A 16,468-nucleotide genomic window follows, 5' to 3' on the forward strand; every position below is an offset into this window, starting at 1 on the left:
TTATACCATTTTCCTGGGTTCGTTCTAACCGTAGAAAGAGCAGCAATGTCGCACGAGCTGCCCTGAAAGGAGACCCAGCTTTGGGGTTTTAACCAAGCCCGTTTTCCTCCTCAGTGCTAGCCACGCGTGTGGGTCGAACAGCGATTAACTTTTGAACACAGCCCCTATTAGCTAGAAGTAGTTCCCACCACTTCTCTGGAAGGCCAGCCAGCTTCGGGCTTTCAACCCAGAGCGGTTTTCTCCAAACTGGTATCCAGGCATTGGAGTAGAATATTGATCATTTTTTTAAAAAAAATATTGTCTTATTCTGGGGGTTTTGTTGGACTGTAGAAATGGCCGCAAAGTCAATGCCGTCTTCAGTGGAAGACACAGTGAGTCTGGGGATTTTTAACACCCTGTGTTTTCTGTAACTGTTACTTGATCGTCTGAGTACAAGAAGTACGAATGGGTTTTTTACAGATTTTCTTATTATTGGGTTTTTATTGAACCCCCAAAATAGCAGCACTGTTCCTTCACCCCGTTATTTTTCCCCGAAGGAGCCAGAAATTTCGGAAAGGGGCATTTCTCTCCTAACAGAATAGAATAGAATAGAGAGGTTTCGATTCGAATGGTCTTTTTACCTTTAAAAAGTGAACAAGGTCATGTCATGGCATAATATCTCATCCTCCCCGCCGAAATTGGGACCGTTTCCCTTTTCACCCTGAGCGTTCGCCTCCAGAATCCTCCCCGAGTGTCTGCGTATGATAAACGATTTGATTTTTTTCAATATACACATTATCGAGCATCTGAACTATGTCATCCTTTTTGGTCTCCTCTTCTTCCTAGTGATAATCAGCACACCGAGCTCCTGTCCGCAACTTTCGTCGGCGGAAAGCGATCAGGACCGTGCTGGGAGGCATGAGAGGCTTTTGGGTTTTAACACAGACTGGATTTCTCCCAACTGGTATCCAGACATTTGAGTTGGCATGCCAGTAATTTTGCAGTAAACTAACGCCTCAGGCTCCGTGGCAGGCTGGGATGGTCTCTTCTTCTGTGAGCCCCAGCTGTCCATAGGGCCAGCCAGCCAGACCTGATTTCTAGCCTAAAGCTACCCCACCCCCCCACGATTTGTTAATAAAACCAAGAGAAAAACACATGCAGGGAGCAAAGAAGGGTCTCAAGGGGGCGTGGCCCCCACCGGCTCTTTCTTTCCTTCCACAGGTGGGTCTGACCATGAATCCGAGCCCCCTGTCAAGCAGGAGCGGCCACGCCAAAGCCGGCTTTGCGGGAGGGGACGGGGGGCTCCGGCAGACAGCAGAGCTCCGGGGCGGGCTCTCCTCAGGACCCCGCGTTACGCCTGTCGCCCAATAAGGACGTTGTCTCGTCAGCGCTCCTGCGAGATTCTGCAATGAAAACACAGACAGGGGAGCCTTCAACCAGCGAACTCGCCAATGTGCTGGTAAGGGGGTAGGGACTAGGAGTTAGAGCAGGGGGGGCTGGGAGCCAGGACTCCTGGGTTCTCTCCTGGCTCTGGGAGGGGAGTGGGGTACGGGGGTTAGAGCAGGTGGTGGCTGGGAGCCGGGACTCCTGGGTTCTCTCCTGGCTCTGGGAGGGGAGTAGGGTACGGGGGTTAGAGCAGGTGGTGGCTGGGAGCCGGGACTCCTGGGTTCTCTCCCAGCTCTGGGAGGGGAGTGGGGTATGGGGGTCAGAGCAGGGGGGTGCTGGGTGCCAGGACTCCTGGGTTCTCTCCCGGCTCTGGGAGGGGAGTGGGGTACGGGGGTTAGAGCAGGTGGTGGCTGGGAGCCGGGACTCCTGGGTTCTCTCCCGGCTCTGGGAGGGGGGTGGGGTATGGGGGTCAGAGCAGGGGGGTGCTGGGTGCCAGGACTCCTGAGTTCTCTCCTGGCTCTGGGAGGGGGGTAGTGTCCAGGACTCCTGGGTTCTCTCCTGGTTCTGGGAGGTGGGTGAGGTCTGGGGGTTAGAGCAGGGGGGTGCTGGGTGCCAGGACTCCTGGGTTCTCTCCTGGCTCGGGGAGGGGTGTCTAGTGGTTAGAGCAGGCTGAACATTCCCTTCTACCTCTAACAGCAGCAGCTGCACCTGATGGCCATCTCCTCCAAATGCCCTCGTGCCTCAGTTTACCTCCCTCATGACCAGCACTGGGTGGATGATTCTCCAGAGCTGCTGGGCCTGACTAGCTTAATTCCAACCCCGATGTGGCTCAATCAGCAGATTTGCCAATCGCCGGCTAATTAGTGTCACCAGCTTCCGCCCAGTCAGCCAGTTTGCAGCTGGTCCGGCTGGTTGCAGGGGAACAGCCGCTGTTCCACCCGGACACCGCCTAATGCCGCCCCAGCCGGTCTGGAGCCAGATCCTGAGCCGGTGTCAATCTGGAGCGACCCCACTGCCCTCCAGGGAGTCAGGGCTGGATTCTGATCTAAGAGTAACTTGTTAACCTGGCCTCAGTGGGAGCTAAATATCATAAGTGTGCAATTCAAAGGGAAACTGAGGCATGGAGAGAAAAAACAGGGATGGAACCCAGGAGTCCCAGCTCCCAGTATCCCTGCTCCTCTGCAGATGGGAATAGTCTAGGGCCTCGGAAGAATAGCAGCGCAGTTCTTATTGCACCCAGTAGGGGGCAGTGCAACGTGCACACGTCACTGCAGAGATGGAAACTTGAACCTCAGGCCAATAATATTTTATCCATCCCCATACACGGGCTTGGGTTCTGGATCTAGCCCACCTCTCCCCAGATCCATATCTGTGTGTCTGCCCCATGCCACGCCCCCCCTCCCCCCAGGTCCCTCTGTCCTCCCCCCGGATCCATATCTGGCTGTCTTCCCCCTTCCCCACCCATCCATCCATCCATCCATCCTCCCCCTGGATCCATATCTGTGTTTCTGCCCCATACCTCCTTGTTCATCCCTCCTGCCCCCGGATCCATACATGTGTCTGCCCCATATGCCCCAATCCATCCCTCTGTCCTCCCCACTGGATCCATATCTGTGGGTCTGCCCCATACCCCATCGTCCATCCATCCTCCCCCTGGATCCATATGTGTGTCTGCCCCATATGCTCCTGTTCCCCCCCACCGCGGATACCCATCCATCCCTCCCGGGTGCCCCTCTCACTCCCCCCCAAGGTACCTCTCTTCCGCCTGCACAGCCTCTTGATGACATGCCACATCCATTGCACGAGGAGGCAGAAGCATTTGCATTGGTTGCACATCGCGGGCTCACCTGCGCCTGGGGAGGAGGGGGGGAAATGCCGGGGCCAGTGGTCAGGCAGCGCTGGGGCCAGATTCCCTCCTGCCTGCCTCGCCAATCCGCTGCCGGGCTGGAGTCTGCTCACAGACCCCGGGCGCCGACCTCCCGCCCCCTGTCCTGCGCTTGGCTGCACGGCTCACCTGGGGTGGGGCGTCCCGGCTCCGAGCCAGGATCCCGGTGTGATCCCGCCGCACCCTGTCCGGGGAGGGCCCCGCGCACACAGAGATCCGCTCCCACCCCCGGCCGTGCCATTTCCCAAGGGTCGGTGCTACTGGCAGCTCCTCCCGCTCGCCCGTCGTCGCGGCTCCTAGCATAATTAACCGCCCCACCCGCCCGCCTCCACAGCGAGAACCAGATTCCTGTGCCAACCTGCCGGGCGCCTCCTGGCTAGACCCCGGTCGCCCTGAATCATCGGCCAAACCAGTTTGAGTCCGTGCCGTGAGAAAACCAGCACCAGCCGCAGCGGGCTGGCTCCAGATTCACACCAGGGCCGGCCCGGACTCCCCTGACCTCAGCTGGGTCGTTTGGGATTTAAACAGGGGTCACTGGAACCGGGACCCAGCCGCAGCCGCCCCCCACTCCCCACCCCCGGGGTCAAGGGTCAGCCGGAGAGCTCTGACCGATCTCCAGTCCCAGAATCCGAGGGACCGCCCTGATCGGGTCGTCTGACGACCTATCTGAGCCAGGACTTCCCTGAATTAATTCCCGATTCAACTAGAACATATCCTTCCAAGCAAGCTCCCGGGCTCGATCGAAACACAGCCGGGGCGGGGACTCTGCCTCGACCCTCGGTAAAGTGTCCCCAGGGTTAATTCCCCTCCCTGTTACAAAGTCACTCCTCGTTTCCCGTCTGCATTTGGCTGGTGCCGGCGTCCAGTCATTGGAGAGGAAAACTCTCTAACCTGGAATTTCTGCTCCCCCTTCCAGCCACGCCGAGAGGGGCTCCTGTCTCCCCGTAACCTGTCTGTGCAGCTAAACGGACTGAGCTCCTGGAGTCGGGGTTTCTAGCTCTTTCATAATTTTCGTGGCTCTTCTTTGAGCCCTCAGCAACGGATCGATGCCCTCCTCGAATTGGGGGCCCCCAGAACTGGACCCCAGCCACAGCCGCACAGGGGCCGAATCCAGAGGGCAAATCCCATCTCGGCTCCTGCTCCAGGGTGCCGTTTACACAGCCCAGGATGGCGTCGGCGCTTTCTCTGCCTCGCCCCCAAATCTTTGCCAGAGCCCCTGTTTCCCAGGAGGGAGCACCCCGGGCCCAGACACCTCTAAGAGCTACCGGGCCATGGGCTGGCGTGGTGTATCCCCTCCGTTCCCCACCAGAAGATCCTTACCGGTCTCCGGCGTCGTCCTGCTCCGGGTGCCTCTCCCTTATCCTCTGGGAACAGCCCCGGGTTTATATACCCGCCTCCCCGCCCTGAATGCCCTGACCGGCTGGATCACAGCAGGGCGAAGTCACGGGGTGGGGAGAAGTTGGGGTGTTTTCACAACTGCCCCGGAGCAGCCGGTAGGGTTGGTAGCCTGCCAGGTTGTCACTGAACCCAGCATCCTCCACCCCACCCCTTGCCGGGGTCTCTGAGGCGGGGCAGAGCTCTGGTGGCAGGCCTGGAGGGGGGTGTGATTCTTTCTGGGGGGCTAAGGCGGGCGATGAGGTTTGGGGGAGGTGGAATTGGGGCACGGCAGATCTGAAACCCCGCCTCCTGGCTCCATTTATGGGATCTAGGATGGGGGGGGGCTGATTCCCCATCCCTGCCCCCCTCATGTGAGCTGGGATTTGTGGGGAGCCTTGTCGCTCTAGGAGGGCGTCTGATCCTCTCTCCCTGCCCTCCTGGCTTGAGCTAGGATCTGGAGGGCCCTGCCCCTATGGGGGTGTCTCCACCCCTTGCCCCCCAAGTTCGTGGGTGTCTGGGCAGGGTACATGAAGTGAATGCAGAATGACACCTCAGAAATCCCAGCGGTTATGCGTTGGGGTGGGATGGGGGCCTGGCCAGCGTATGGGGCAGGGAGGGGGCGGACTGGGTGGGCCTGGCTGAAAAGGGGGCCTCCCAGCTGGGCGAGGTGGCCGGTGCGAGGCCCGGCTCAGTGGCCGGCTTGGGCTACGTGACCAAGGACACGCGTGGTCCTCCAGGAAGCCACTGCCTGGGGTCCATGTCCGAGCCCCGTGCCCGGAAGCCCTAGACCGCAAGGCGCTCGCCGCTGCCATCTCTTGGCGAGGGGGGAACCACTGGTTGGGCCAGGCCTCATTTGCAAACCGGTCCTGGGACAGTTTGGTGAAAATCAAGCGAAGTTTGGAGCTGGGGGGGAAGGGAGGGAGGGGCCATAAAACGCAGTTCACCGTGTTGGGAGGGGAAAGGAAACTGGAGGGCAGGAAATACAGCCGGGGCGGGGGCTCGCCCTCACCGAAAACACAGGCCACCGTGGTTGACTAAGGAAGCCTGTGACGGACTCAGTCAGGACAGGAGATAAAGGAGTTTGCTGGCCTGGGTGCCAATAGCCCCGTGAATATAAGATCCCCCAGGTGGGGTCAGAGCATGGTCCATCTTGCCCAGTGTCTTCTAGCAGTCAGAGCGTTAGGGTCACCCTTCGTGTGGGCTTATGTCCCTGGCTATCTTGGCTAATTGAAAGACCAGTCCTCCAGGAACGTATCCATATCTTTTCTGAACCCTGTGATCCTTTTGCCCATCAGGTCATGCCCCCAGCGGTGAGTTCCACAGGTTGGCTATGCACCGCGTGAACACGTACGTCCTCGGGGGTTGCGTTCATTTCCTCGGGTGGCCCTGGGCTCTGTATGGGGGGACAGGAGAGCTGAGCTCGGGCGGCAGCATTGAGTTGGCTGGGGCCGAAGCCAGAGGAGGCGGCTGCCCAGCTGAGGGACGCTGGGACCAGCCCTCAAAGCAGAAGCCATTGCCGCTGGGTCGGGTGACGGGGCAGCCCCCCAGCCCTTCCCTTCCATGGATCTGCCGGATGTTTGGTCGTTGTGGTCGTGCTGTGAGGTGTTTGAAGCCTGAAGCTGCCAACTGGGGAAGCGATCTAGGATCCCAAACCCGGACGGGTTTCCCACCCGGTGGTTACAGGAACTTTAAGCTCGGGAGAGAGGGTGGTTGAGTCTCTTTCTCCACCGCCACCTCCACCCTTCCCTACAACATATCCCCCCACCCCACTGTGTCCAGATCCCCTTCCCCTTAGCCATTAGCAGGTTACAAGCCATCGTCACCTTGAGGTTTCACCAAAGAACTGACTAGAAGCATTAATTTTTAATGGGTTTTCTTCTTCATTTTTTAAGTTAACCATAAAAATAGTAATACAAAAATCACCGTCCCTGTCACCTGTTGTTTTTTTTTTACTGGAAGGGACATTTTCCTCCGAGCTGTTAGCCAAGCATTTGAGTGCAATAAGTATTTTTTACAGTTTTGCTTCCGATGAGGTATTTTTACCTCCGAAATAGCAGGCACATCCATTCTTCTTTTCGCCTGTGGTTTAGTTCAGTGGTTTTCAACCTGCGCTCCGCCGACCCTTGGGGGTCCACAGACTCTGCCCAAGGGGTCCGCCAAAGGTGGTTGTTACCATCGAACGATTGTTTTTGATCTGTGATCCGTGGCCTCCTGGGGGTCCACAGAAAATGGGTCCACGGCTTGAAATTTTGCAGTGGTCCACAAATGACAGAAGGTTGAAACCCACTGGGTTCGTTGAAGAAGTTTTTAGAAATAAGCATTTTACTCCTACCTGTCAGCCAAGCATCTGAGCACAACACATAGTCATTTTGTTGCAGCTTTTCTGAATAGTGGGTTTATTTTTTACCTGAGCAGGAGCAGCAAAATTCAGTCGTCTCTTCAGCTGTTTTTTAGTTCAAGGTTTTAGCAATAAGTGTTTTTCTCCTAGCTATTAGCCAAGCATTGGAGTATAACACGTGTTAATTTTGAGAACGCTTTCCTTACCGTTGGATTTTTTGAACCTTAGAAATAGCAGCAGTCTTCCCCTTACCTATCTTTTGGTTACAGGTTTCAGAGAAGAGCCCTGTGCTCTGAACTGTTAGGCAAGTATTGGAGTATAATAGGGGACGGAGAGAAGCGAAGGTTTCACAATTACCACCAGGGCTGGTAGATCCAGTCTTGGCTGGCACAGGTGTGGGCGTCTGGCTTCAGCTTCCCCAGGAGCGCGATTACTCAAGGAATCTAAGGTGAAGCTGGAATTTTTCCCCACCTTCCCATCCGGCTCTTGATCGGCTTCTCTCCTGTCATTAGAAACCTGGCTCCAAGCTCCCTCCCCACCTTCTCTAACCACCAGACCCAATTCCCCTCCCAGAGCTGAGAAAAGAGCCCAGCAGTCCTGGCTCGCTGCCCTAGTCCCCTATTGATCACGGCCCCCACTGAGCGAGGTGCTGCACATTCAGGGGCTTGGGGACATGGTGACACCAGCCCCTTCTCGGGGGATTAGACCCCATTTGTCCCCCTCCAGGCCCCTGAATCTTAAAGGGCCAGTTGTCCATCCCCCTCGCCCCGCCCCAGTTCCCTACGTGGGGTGGGATCCACCAGTGGGAGAGGTTGACAGGTGCTTGGCCAGGGCCGGGCCCAGCATCAGGCCCCTTGCCGCGTGATGTGGGATCCCTCTGGCCAAACGGTGACCCCATGTGGGGCTGTAGCCAGCCAGGCGTCACTGGGGGGGAGACACGCTGGGGCCAGCCTGGGGCCCCCACGTTGGGGGCAGGTCGAACTGATTCCCAGTCGGACAGGCCCTGGCGCTGTTTTGGGGCTCGCGGTGGCCCCTGGGAGGCTGGTGGGGGGAACTGCATGGAGAGCGGGGGGGGCAGGAGCTGGGGGATGAGAGTGAAATGGGCGGGGCCCCCTTTTAGAGCCAGCCTGGGTATTGGGGAGCGGCCCCTTTAAGGGCTTGAGTAACACGCAGCGGCCCCTTTAAGAAGAGGAGAAACAGGGAGCGGCCCCTTTAAGAGCGGCCCCCCCCACTTCCCCATTCGGCCCAAGTCCTGGGTCACGTGGCGAGGGAGCGGCCCCACCCCCATCCGCCGGAGTGCGCGCCCGAAGGAAGCCTCCTGGGTGCGCCTGCGCGGCCCGGGCCCGATCGCTGCTGCCGGGCTCAGGCTGCTCCACGCGGCTCGCGCCGCCGGGATGGTGAGGGCGTGACGTCACTGCCCCCCGGGGAACCCCCCGCCGCGGGGAGGGGGAGCCCGGAGGCGCGCGGGGAGCGGGGGTGTGTGTGCAGGGGGGGGCTGGGGGAGCGGGGGTGTGTGTGCGGGAGGGGAGCCGGGGGGTGCGCGGGGGGGGAGCCGGGGGGATGCGCGCGGGGGGGGATGCGCGGGGTATGTGTGCGGGGGGGGGAGTCGGGGGGATGCGCGGGGGGGAGTCGGGGGATGCGCGCGGGGTGTGTGTGCGGCGGGGGGGGGGCTGGGTGAACAGTGTCCTACACTTCTCCAGCTGCTGGAGGCAAGGGGGGGCCCCTGGCCGGCCTTGGGGCCTGGGGGGGGGGCATTGGCTGGAGGCCCCCTCGCTGGGTGCGGTGTGGAGGGGCTCCGGGGGGCTGACATGCATCAGCCTCCCCCTCCCCCCGACCTGATGGCTGGCCCCAGGGTTTGGGGTGGGGGCACCAGCGGGGGGGGGACGCTGAGCAGGAGGAGGATGGGGTCAGGGAGCACGGGGTGGCCGCAGGCTGGTGGGGGTGAGGTGCCCTGGACCAAGGGGGCAGTCGGGGGGGCGGGGAGCAGTGATGTCTCTGTCTCTCCAAGGGGGTCTCACCTCGCCCCCCCCCCCGCCCCATCTCGTCTCCACAGCTTTTCTATTCGTTCTTCAAATCCCTGGTGGGGAAGGACGTGGTGGTGGAGTTGAAAAACGATCTGAGGTGAGTCTTGGTGCCAGCCCCCCCCCCAACCACTAGGCCCCACTGCCCCCCCCAGAGCTGGGGAGTGAACCCAGGTGTCCAGGCTCTAACCCACCAGACCCCACCCCCCTCCCAGAGCCGGGGAGTGAACCCAGGCGTCCTGGCTCCCAGACCCCCCCCGCTCTAACCCGCTAGTCCGCACTCACCTCCCAGAGCTGGGGTAGAACCCAGGAGTCCGGGCTCCCCTCACCGCTGTAACCACTGCGCCCCGTTCCCCCGCGGTAACACCCCTTCCTCTCTGTTGCAGTATCTGTGGGACCCTCCATTCTGTGGATCAGGTGAGAAATGTCCAGGTTATTTTCAGAGCATGTCCCCTCCTCAGTGCGCCTGGCCCAGGAGATTTCCCCCCCCCCCCTCGGGTCTGGATTGGAGCCGGTGCCCCCAATCCTGCCCCCCGAACCAGCCCGTCCCCTGCCCTGAGGCCAGATCACAGCCAGTGCCCATACAGGGGAAAGGCCCCATCTCCCCCACGCCTCACCTTAAGCCAGTCTGTGCCCCACCCTGGGGCCTCATCAGAGGGGAAAGACTGCATCCCCCCCCACCACCACCCCTGAGCCAGCCTGTCCCCCACCCTGGGGCTGCATCAGAGCTGGTGCCCCCTACTGGGGAAAGACCCCCTGCGGACTCCCCTCTTCCCCCAAGCCAGCGAGTCCCTGCTCTGGGGCCAGATGGGAGCCAGCGCCCGCGAGAGGGGACAGGCCCTGTGCCCCATCCCCTGCCCCCCACTTTCTCAGCAGAGCGATGCAGAAGGCAGCCGCTTGCCCTCCTCCGTCTGGGTGTTAACCGTCCGTGTGTCTGTCTGTCCTCCCAGTACTTGAACATCAAGCTGACCGACATCAGCGTGACGGATCCGGAGAAGTACCCCCACATGGTAAGGGGCTGCCCCCCCTCCCCGGGAGGGTGGAGGGGGCCCTGCTGGCGGAGTGCGTGGGAAGTGAGTGGGCAGCGGGAGGTTGTTGTTGGGGGGGCGGGGGGGGGAAATCAGAGGTGCTGATGGCATCTCTCACAGGGTGGGTCTGGGGTCCTGGTCTCCATCCCAGCAGGGGGCAGGGCCACAGATACAGGAGGCGGGGTCTGATCCTTGTGGCCTTCAGGGGGTGGGGCCACAGACACAGGGGGCGGGGTCTGATCCTCCCAACCTGCAGGGGGGCAGATGCTGACCCCCCACCCCAGGCAGCAGGGGGCAGGGACACAAGTGGGGAGCGGGCTCTGACACACACACACTCCCACACCCCCCCAGCCAGCCCGGGGCGCTCCCCCTCACCCCGGTCTCTCTCTCTCCCCAGCTGTCGGTGAAGAACTGCTTTATCCGGGGCTCGGTGGTTCGCTACGTGCAGCTGCCGGCGGACGAGGTGGACACGCAGCTGCTCCAGGACGCCGCGCGCAAGGAGGCGCTGCAGCAGAAGCAGTGATCCCTCCCCCCCCCCCCCCAAACACGCCCCCCCTCCCTGCCGCAGGGGGCCCTGGGCAGAGACCCGCCCTACCCGGCTGCTTCCCTGCCAGCCGTAAAATCCTCCCTGCTCGGCAACTCCTGCCACTGGACCATGGGGCAACTGGTGGTACCGGACGCCTGGGTCCATGGCTGCTCCCCGTCCTGGCTGGGAGCAGGAGCTGAGCCCCTATCCAGGATCCCGGAGGCCTGGGTTCTTCCTTTTCATCCTATGCAAGCCCAGGCCTCCGGACTCCTGGGTTCGTCTGTGCTTGTGCTCAGGAGGGAACAGGAAGAACAGAGGGGAACCCGGGGCCCTGCATGGGGGCTCAGCTTCTACTCAAGAGAATTGGGTGGGGGCTGTGCCCTTTCTAGGGCCCTGGATGCCTGGGTTCAATCCCCCTGCCCCCCAATAGTCCCAGATCTAGGACACCTGGATTCTGTGTGCTCCCTGAGCTGCTTATCTCTCATGGGATGAATATCGGGGCAGTTCCTAGGTTTGTTGTGTCCCTCCCCCTTTGGGGAAAAGATTTTGCGGGGGGGTCCCTTTTAGTTCCGGTTTGAATCTCTCCAGCCCCCCTCTTTCACCTCCAGGGCCATGGCCAATTAACCGTCAATTTTATTTTTAAACTCTAATTTCTCCCTGTTCTGTAAGGGGGGTGTTTAGTCCCCCCACCATATCTTTGGGCGGGGGCAGGGACTGAGCTCCTGGGGTGCCGTTAACCCCAGTCGCTCCCCAGCGGGCAAAATTCTGGAAGAGTTGTGGGGTGTTTGAATTTCCTCTCCATTTCACGGGGGGGTGGGGGGCTGAGGTTTTTTTAGGGTTTGGGCTGAAGGGTTTTTTGTATGTTTGATTCGTGGCTCGAAGACTCGGGCGGAATAAAAGTTTGGAGCCTGGTTACAAACTTTTGTTCTTGTTTGTGGCGGGGTCGACGGTCCGCTCCAGCCCAGCGTCCTCTCTTGGCCCAGACGGCCGGGTTCATCTCCGCGCACCCCCCCGCCCTGCCCATTGTAGATGTTTGAGCTGCTGTCCTGGCTTCTGGATGCTTCGGTCGATTTTTGCTTCGCACCCCTCCCCCAACACACACACACCCGGGAGCAGAAGTTGGGCTCCCATGTAGGCCCCAGATGCCTGGATCGATCCATGTTCCACATGTGGGGAAACTGAGGCACGGAGAGATATGACTTCCTCAGACTCTCCCGAGCAATCTAGGCCACAGCAGGGCTGAGAGGCCAGGGGTCCGGGCCCTCAGCTATGACCCAGTCTTCTCTTGTCTGCTCCCTTGTTGCTGGTGGTGTGTTCAGGGCCCCCAGAGGGGATGGTGGGAGCGGGTGCCCGGTCGGTCCCTTCAGTGTGGTCCATGTTCTCTTTTGCACAGAAAGGTGCGTGTCCCTTTAATTCATATTGCATCATCAAACACTTACTATGACCTCACCCTGTGGAAGGCACGGCCCCTTTCATGTTACATCATTGTCCAATGGGGTCCTGGCACTTTAAATGTTACTCATCAGGCTCCGCCCGTTGCTCAGGATGACCTCATCTTTCACTAACTTTCTGCCCCTGCAAACACTCTTACAGCAGGCTCCGCCCACAGATCTTATTGCATCATCAGGCTCCATCCCTTTTCACATACCCTGTCCTAAGGGATATTTCTGTTTCAGAAATATTACATCATCAGGGAACTCCATGCTCCTCCCCTTTAAAAAGATGTCATCAGACAAGGCTCCACCCCTTTCACTGGATTGCCTTCAGCGGGCTCCTCTAAGCTCCTCCCATTAGTGATGTCATCAGGCCCTGCCCTCTTTAAGAGTAGCCATGACCTCACTGGCCAGGCTGAGAGCTGTGGCTTGATGATGTCATAGTGGCTCCTGAAGTCCCGCCCCCTTGAAGAGTATTGTGCAATCCCCCTTCCTGAGGTGAGGTCACTGCTGTGGGTCCTGCCCCTTTAACTGTCTTGGGTTCCGCCCTGAGGTTCGAGATTGGCTACTTCACCCCAAAACCGGCTGCTGATTGGATGGTGTGAGATGGGTGGGGATGCAGTGCCAGCCAATGGGAAGGCAGGGTGAGTCTGCAGTCATGCTTCTACAGAGAGAGCAATGGGGTATAGTGGAGGGGGCTGGGAGCTGGACTCCTGGGTTCTCTCCCAGCTCTGGGAGGGCAGTGGGGTCTAGTGGTGAGAACAGGGGGGGCTGGGAGCCAGGACTCCTGGGTTCTCTCCCTGGCTCCTCCTTCCCTATCGAAATGATCACCCTTTAGCCCCACCCCAATCCCATAAACACTCCCCGAATCCCCATCCCTGCTTGCAGCCTGCGCACCCAGGGGTTAACATCCCCCCCCCCCCCCCAGCCGCAAATGCTCTGCAAACATCTGGCAAATGCTTTGCACCAGCAGGGCTGATCCCTCCCACCCAGGCCCCCAGAGCCCCCCAAGCAGCAGCCCCTCTCCACTAACTCAGAGGGACCCCCCCCCCCGCCAGTCCCATTTGCAAACTGTTTGCAGACCCCTGGGGGCCGATTGCAGCTGGTGCCACTGCTGGGGGGGAGAAGGGAGAGGAAAGGGGGGACCCCACCCCTTTCTGCCCCCCCTTTCCCAGCAGCCTTTGCAGCTGGCCGCAAGCAGAGAAGACAGGAGCAGAATTTGCAGGCAAAAGGAGAAACCCAGGTACCTTCCTGCTGCAGAATGGGTGGCAGGGAGGGGGCCATGACAGGACCGTGAGGGGCCCTTGGCCTTTGGGGGACCTCACCCCAATATTTAGCATTAATGCAACAGGCCCCATAGCTGGACTGCAGGGGGCAAGGAGTCTGAGTCGGTAGGGGGCACTCTCCCCTGGCAGTCAGGGCTGGCCCCCATGACCCAGTGAAATGCCAGGGGGTGTCGTGCTGCAGGGAGTGGGGCAGGGGGCTCAGTGGGGAGCACCGGGGTAGGGGGTGCTGGGGTAGGGGGAGTGGTGCGGGGGCTCAGCAGGGGGTGCTGGACTGTAGGGAGTGGGGTAGGGGGCGCTGTGCTCTGGGGAGCAGGGCTGTGTGGGGTTGCCAGGGCAGGGGTGCTGGGGTGTGGGGCAGGGGCAGTGGGGTGGGGGCTTGGCAGGGGGCTGGGCAGGCAGTGGCAGATGAGGGGGCGCCGCGGGCTCACCCCGTCTCTCCCCAGAGGGTGCCCGGGTGGGCTCAGCAGGGGGTGCTGGGACTGGAGGCTCGGCAGGGAACGCGGTGGGCTCACCCCGTCTTGGGGCGGGGGGCTGGGCGGGGGTACAGGGGGCTCACTCCGTCTCTCCCCAGGGGCGCTCTCCATGCCGGCATGCCTGGCCCTGGTGGACTGGCTGGACGAAGGCTTCTCCAGCATCATCGAGCTGGCGGCGGTGAGCGAGCCGCGCCGGGACCCTGCCCGCTACCGGCCGGGTCAAGAGGTGGAGGCCCGGTGCCCCCTCTTCAAGGGGCTGAACCGTGCCCGCATCCTGGCCCTCAGTGGTGAGTGAGAGAGCGCCCCCCGCAGGCCGGGCACCGTGCTGCACCGGCCTCCCCCCTCGTCCCACCCACGGCTCAGTCCGGACGCAGCCATGTCTGTCCCCACCACACCTGTTCGTCCGTCCCTCCCTCCATCGTCCCTCCCTCCGTCCCCCCTTGCACCTCTCCGTCCGTCCCTCCCTCCATCCTCTCCACACCCCCTGTCCGTCCCTCCATCCTGTCTCTCTCTCCGCAGGGGACAGGCAGGAGTTGAAGTGGATTCAGGTCCGGGCCGGGGGGTGTCCCAGGAGCAGCTGGGGGGCCAGGACACTGCGGGCGCCCCCCCACCGGCAGGTGGCGACATGGAGACGGGACAGAGTGCCCTCTGAGAGAAGGAAACACAACACAGGTGGGTGCTGCCCCCCGTGCTGGACACCTGGGTCCCCGTATCCCATCCCTGTCTCCAGCTCCCTAGGGGTGAGAGCCCGGCACTGCTGTCCCGGTCGCCTGGGTCCCATTTCCTGTCCTGGTCTCCAGCCCCCTGGGGTGAGCGCTGCACTGCCATCCCGGACGCCTGGGTCCCATTCCTCTAGAGGCCAAGAAGTCTCATTCAGTGAATGTTTCTTGTCTTATTCCAGGAGGTGACGCCGATGACGTCACCACCTCGGTGCCCGACCCTGAGGGGACCCAGGTGTCCGAGGACGAGGGTCGGGTGACCCCCCAGAGCACCTCATCCTCGGAAACCTGGCATTCCTCCTCCCCCGACTGCCCCCATGTGGACAGCTCTGGCTGCGGGGTTCCCTGCTCCCCTGGCCCTGTGGACCCAGGTGTCCGGGCAGGGCCGACCGAGCTCTGCACCAGGCCTGAGTGCGAGAGGATGCGGCAGGAACTGGAGGTGCTGAGGGACCGATATGCCCAGATGGAGGCTCAGAATGCTGTGCTGGCCCAGAGACTTGGTGAGCCCGGATGCCTGGGTTCTCTAGGACGACGGTGGGGTCTGGTGGGTCAGAGCAAGGGGACAGGGCTGGAAGCCCGGACGCCTGGGTTCTCGGGGAGGAGCATGGGAACAAGTGGTCACTCCTGTCTCCGTCCCCTGCAGGGGGCGTTGTGGAGCCGTCCGGGGAGGTGGACGGCAGCTCCGTGCGACCGGAGCCCGGGCTCTATGAGGACCCTGCGCTACCTCGGAAACATGGGGTGAGCTGAGGGGCAGAGAGTGGGGCGGGGGAGAGTGGGGGACCAGGGGTCCCTATTATAACAGTCTCCTCCCCCTACTGCCCCACCCCACTTTCCTCTGTGCTCCCCTCCCCTTCCCTGCCCCCCAGATGCAGGAGCTGGTGCCGGGAGGGGGCGTGTTCCTCTACCCCACCCAGCTGGCCCTGGCCCGCTCCAGCGCCCGCAGCCAGACGGCCCTGGCCCGGCTCCTGGTCGACGTCTTCTTCTCCCGCCAGGAGCAGGCACGGAGCAACCTGTCTGGGGAGAACGGGCTGCACCGCCTCAGCCCCCCCGTCGTCAGTGCCATCGTGGGTGAGTCCGGGGGCGTCAGGCAATGGTATGGCCCGGGGGGGCGTGGTCAGGTAATAGTATGGACTGAGAGAGGCCATGATGGTATGGCCTGGGGGGGCGTGGTCAGGCAGTAGTATGGACTGAGAGAGGCCATGATGGTATGGCCTGGGGGGGGGGGGTGTCAGGCAGTAGTATGGACTGGGTGGGACAATGATGGTACGGCCTAGGGGCAGGCAGTAGGGTGGACTGGGCAGGGTAATGATGATATAGCCCAGGGATCAGGGTCAGTCAATGGTATGGCCCAAGTGGGTGGGGTCAGGCAGGGGTATGGCCTAGGGGGGGCAATGATGGTATGGCCCAGGGTAGGGCAGGATGATGGTATGGCCCAGCAGCGTGTGTCAGGCAATGGTATGGCCTGGGTGGGGGAGGTCATGGTGATGGTACGGCTCAGGTTGGGCAGGCAGTGGTACAGCCCAGGGGGTGCAAGGTTATGGTACGGCCTGAGGGCGTTAATGGTGGTACGGCCGGGGTGGGGGCTGAGGTCATGGTGTAGCTCGGGAGGGCAAGGCAATAATTTGGCCCGGGGGGGGGTATAATGGACTGGTCCATCATAAGGGTATTCCGGGGCAGAGGATCCTTCTGCCATTCACCCCACTTTTCTCTGCCCCCTCAGCCTACGCCGTGGGTCAGTCCCAGTTCCAGCCCAGCAGTGCCGCCGTCATCAAGAACTCGCTGCGCAACAAGCTGGGCTGCCTGAGAGCCCCGTCCCGCCAGCAGGGGGCCAGCAGGGGGCGCCCTGCGGCCTGACACCCTGCATCCTCCCAGCAGGGGGCGCCTGGGAGAGCTGTGAATGGGGAGTGGTTCCCCTGGGGCTCCGGTTCCATCTGATCTTGTTTTCTAATCACCAAACTCCATACAAAAAGAACAGGAGGACTTGGGGCACCTTAGAGACTAACCAATTTATTTGAGC

General features: G+C 61.2%; 2 protein-coding genes across 3 annotated transcripts; both read left to right on the top strand.

The window, feature by feature from the left end:
- The first annotated feature begins 1,352 nt into the window (after nt 1-1,352).
- Nucleotides 1,353-10,561, top strand: LSM2 (LSM2 homolog, U6 small nuclear RNA and mRNA degradation associated). Of its 2 annotated transcripts, none has more exons than XM_074970548.1 (5): nt 1,353-1,438; nt 9,019-9,086; nt 9,373-9,403; nt 9,937-9,996; nt 10,412-10,561. In XM_074970548.1, the coding sequence occupies exons 1-5, from the start codon at nt 1,388-1,390 to the stop codon at nt 10,535-10,537; spliced, it is 336 nt and encodes a 111-aa protein (XP_074826649.1). In that variant the 5' UTR covers nt 1,353-1,387; the 3' UTR covers nt 10,538-10,561. The 2 variants fall into 2 exon arrangements, with proteins under 2 accessions (XP_074826649.1, XP_074826650.1); XM_074970549.1 differs by lacking the exon at nt 1,353-1,438 and adding an exon at nt 8,235-8,362.
- Nucleotides 10,562-13,138: 2,577 nt separating this feature from the next.
- On the top strand, nt 13,139-16,438 carry LOC141998229 (uncharacterized). Its single transcript, XM_074970914.1, has 7 exons — nt 13,139-13,216; nt 13,831-14,019; nt 14,252-14,404; nt 14,634-14,951; nt 15,095-15,189; nt 15,318-15,519; nt 16,172-16,438. Exons 2-7 carry the CDS (start codon nt 13,842-13,844, stop codon nt 16,303-16,305), a joined length of 1,080 nt encoding a protein of 359 aa, XP_074827015.1. The 5' UTR covers nt 13,139-13,216; nt 13,831-13,841; the 3' UTR covers nt 16,306-16,438.
- Nucleotides 16,439-16,468: the final 30 nt, after the last annotated feature.

Source organism: Natator depressus, chromosome 14, assembly GCF_965152275.1.
Source record: "Natator depressus isolate rNatDep1 chromosome 14, rNatDep2.hap1, whole genome shotgun sequence".
Classification (NCBI taxonomy): domain Eukaryota; kingdom Metazoa; phylum Chordata; order Testudines; family Cheloniidae; genus Natator; species Natator depressus.

Bases quoted from the DNA above. Each gene is read 5' to 3' on its own strand.
- LSM2 (XM_074970548.1), top strand. From the start codon at position 1,388: ATGAAAACACAGACAGGGGAGCCTTCAACCAGCGAACTCGCCAATGTG. The intron at 9,087-9,372 runs GTGAGTCTTGGT...TCTCTGTTGCAG, and splicing joins GAGTTGAAAAACGATCTGAG to TATCTGTGGGACCCTCCATT. The intron at 9,997-10,411 runs GTAAGGGGCTGC...CTCTCTCCCCAG, and splicing joins CGGAGAAGTACCCCCACATG to CTGTCGGTGAAGAACTGCTT.
- LOC141998229 (XM_074970914.1), top strand. From the start codon at position 13,842: ATGCCGGCATGCCTGGCCCTGGTGGACTGGCTGGACGAAGGCTTCTCC. The intron at 14,405-14,633 runs GTGGGTGCTGCC...GTCTTATTCCAG, and splicing joins GAGAAGGAAACACAACACAG to GAGGTGACGCCGATGACGTC. The intron at 15,190-15,317 runs GTGAGCTGAGGG...CCTGCCCCCCAG, and splicing joins CGCTACCTCGGAAACATGGG to ATGCAGGAGCTGGTGCCGGG.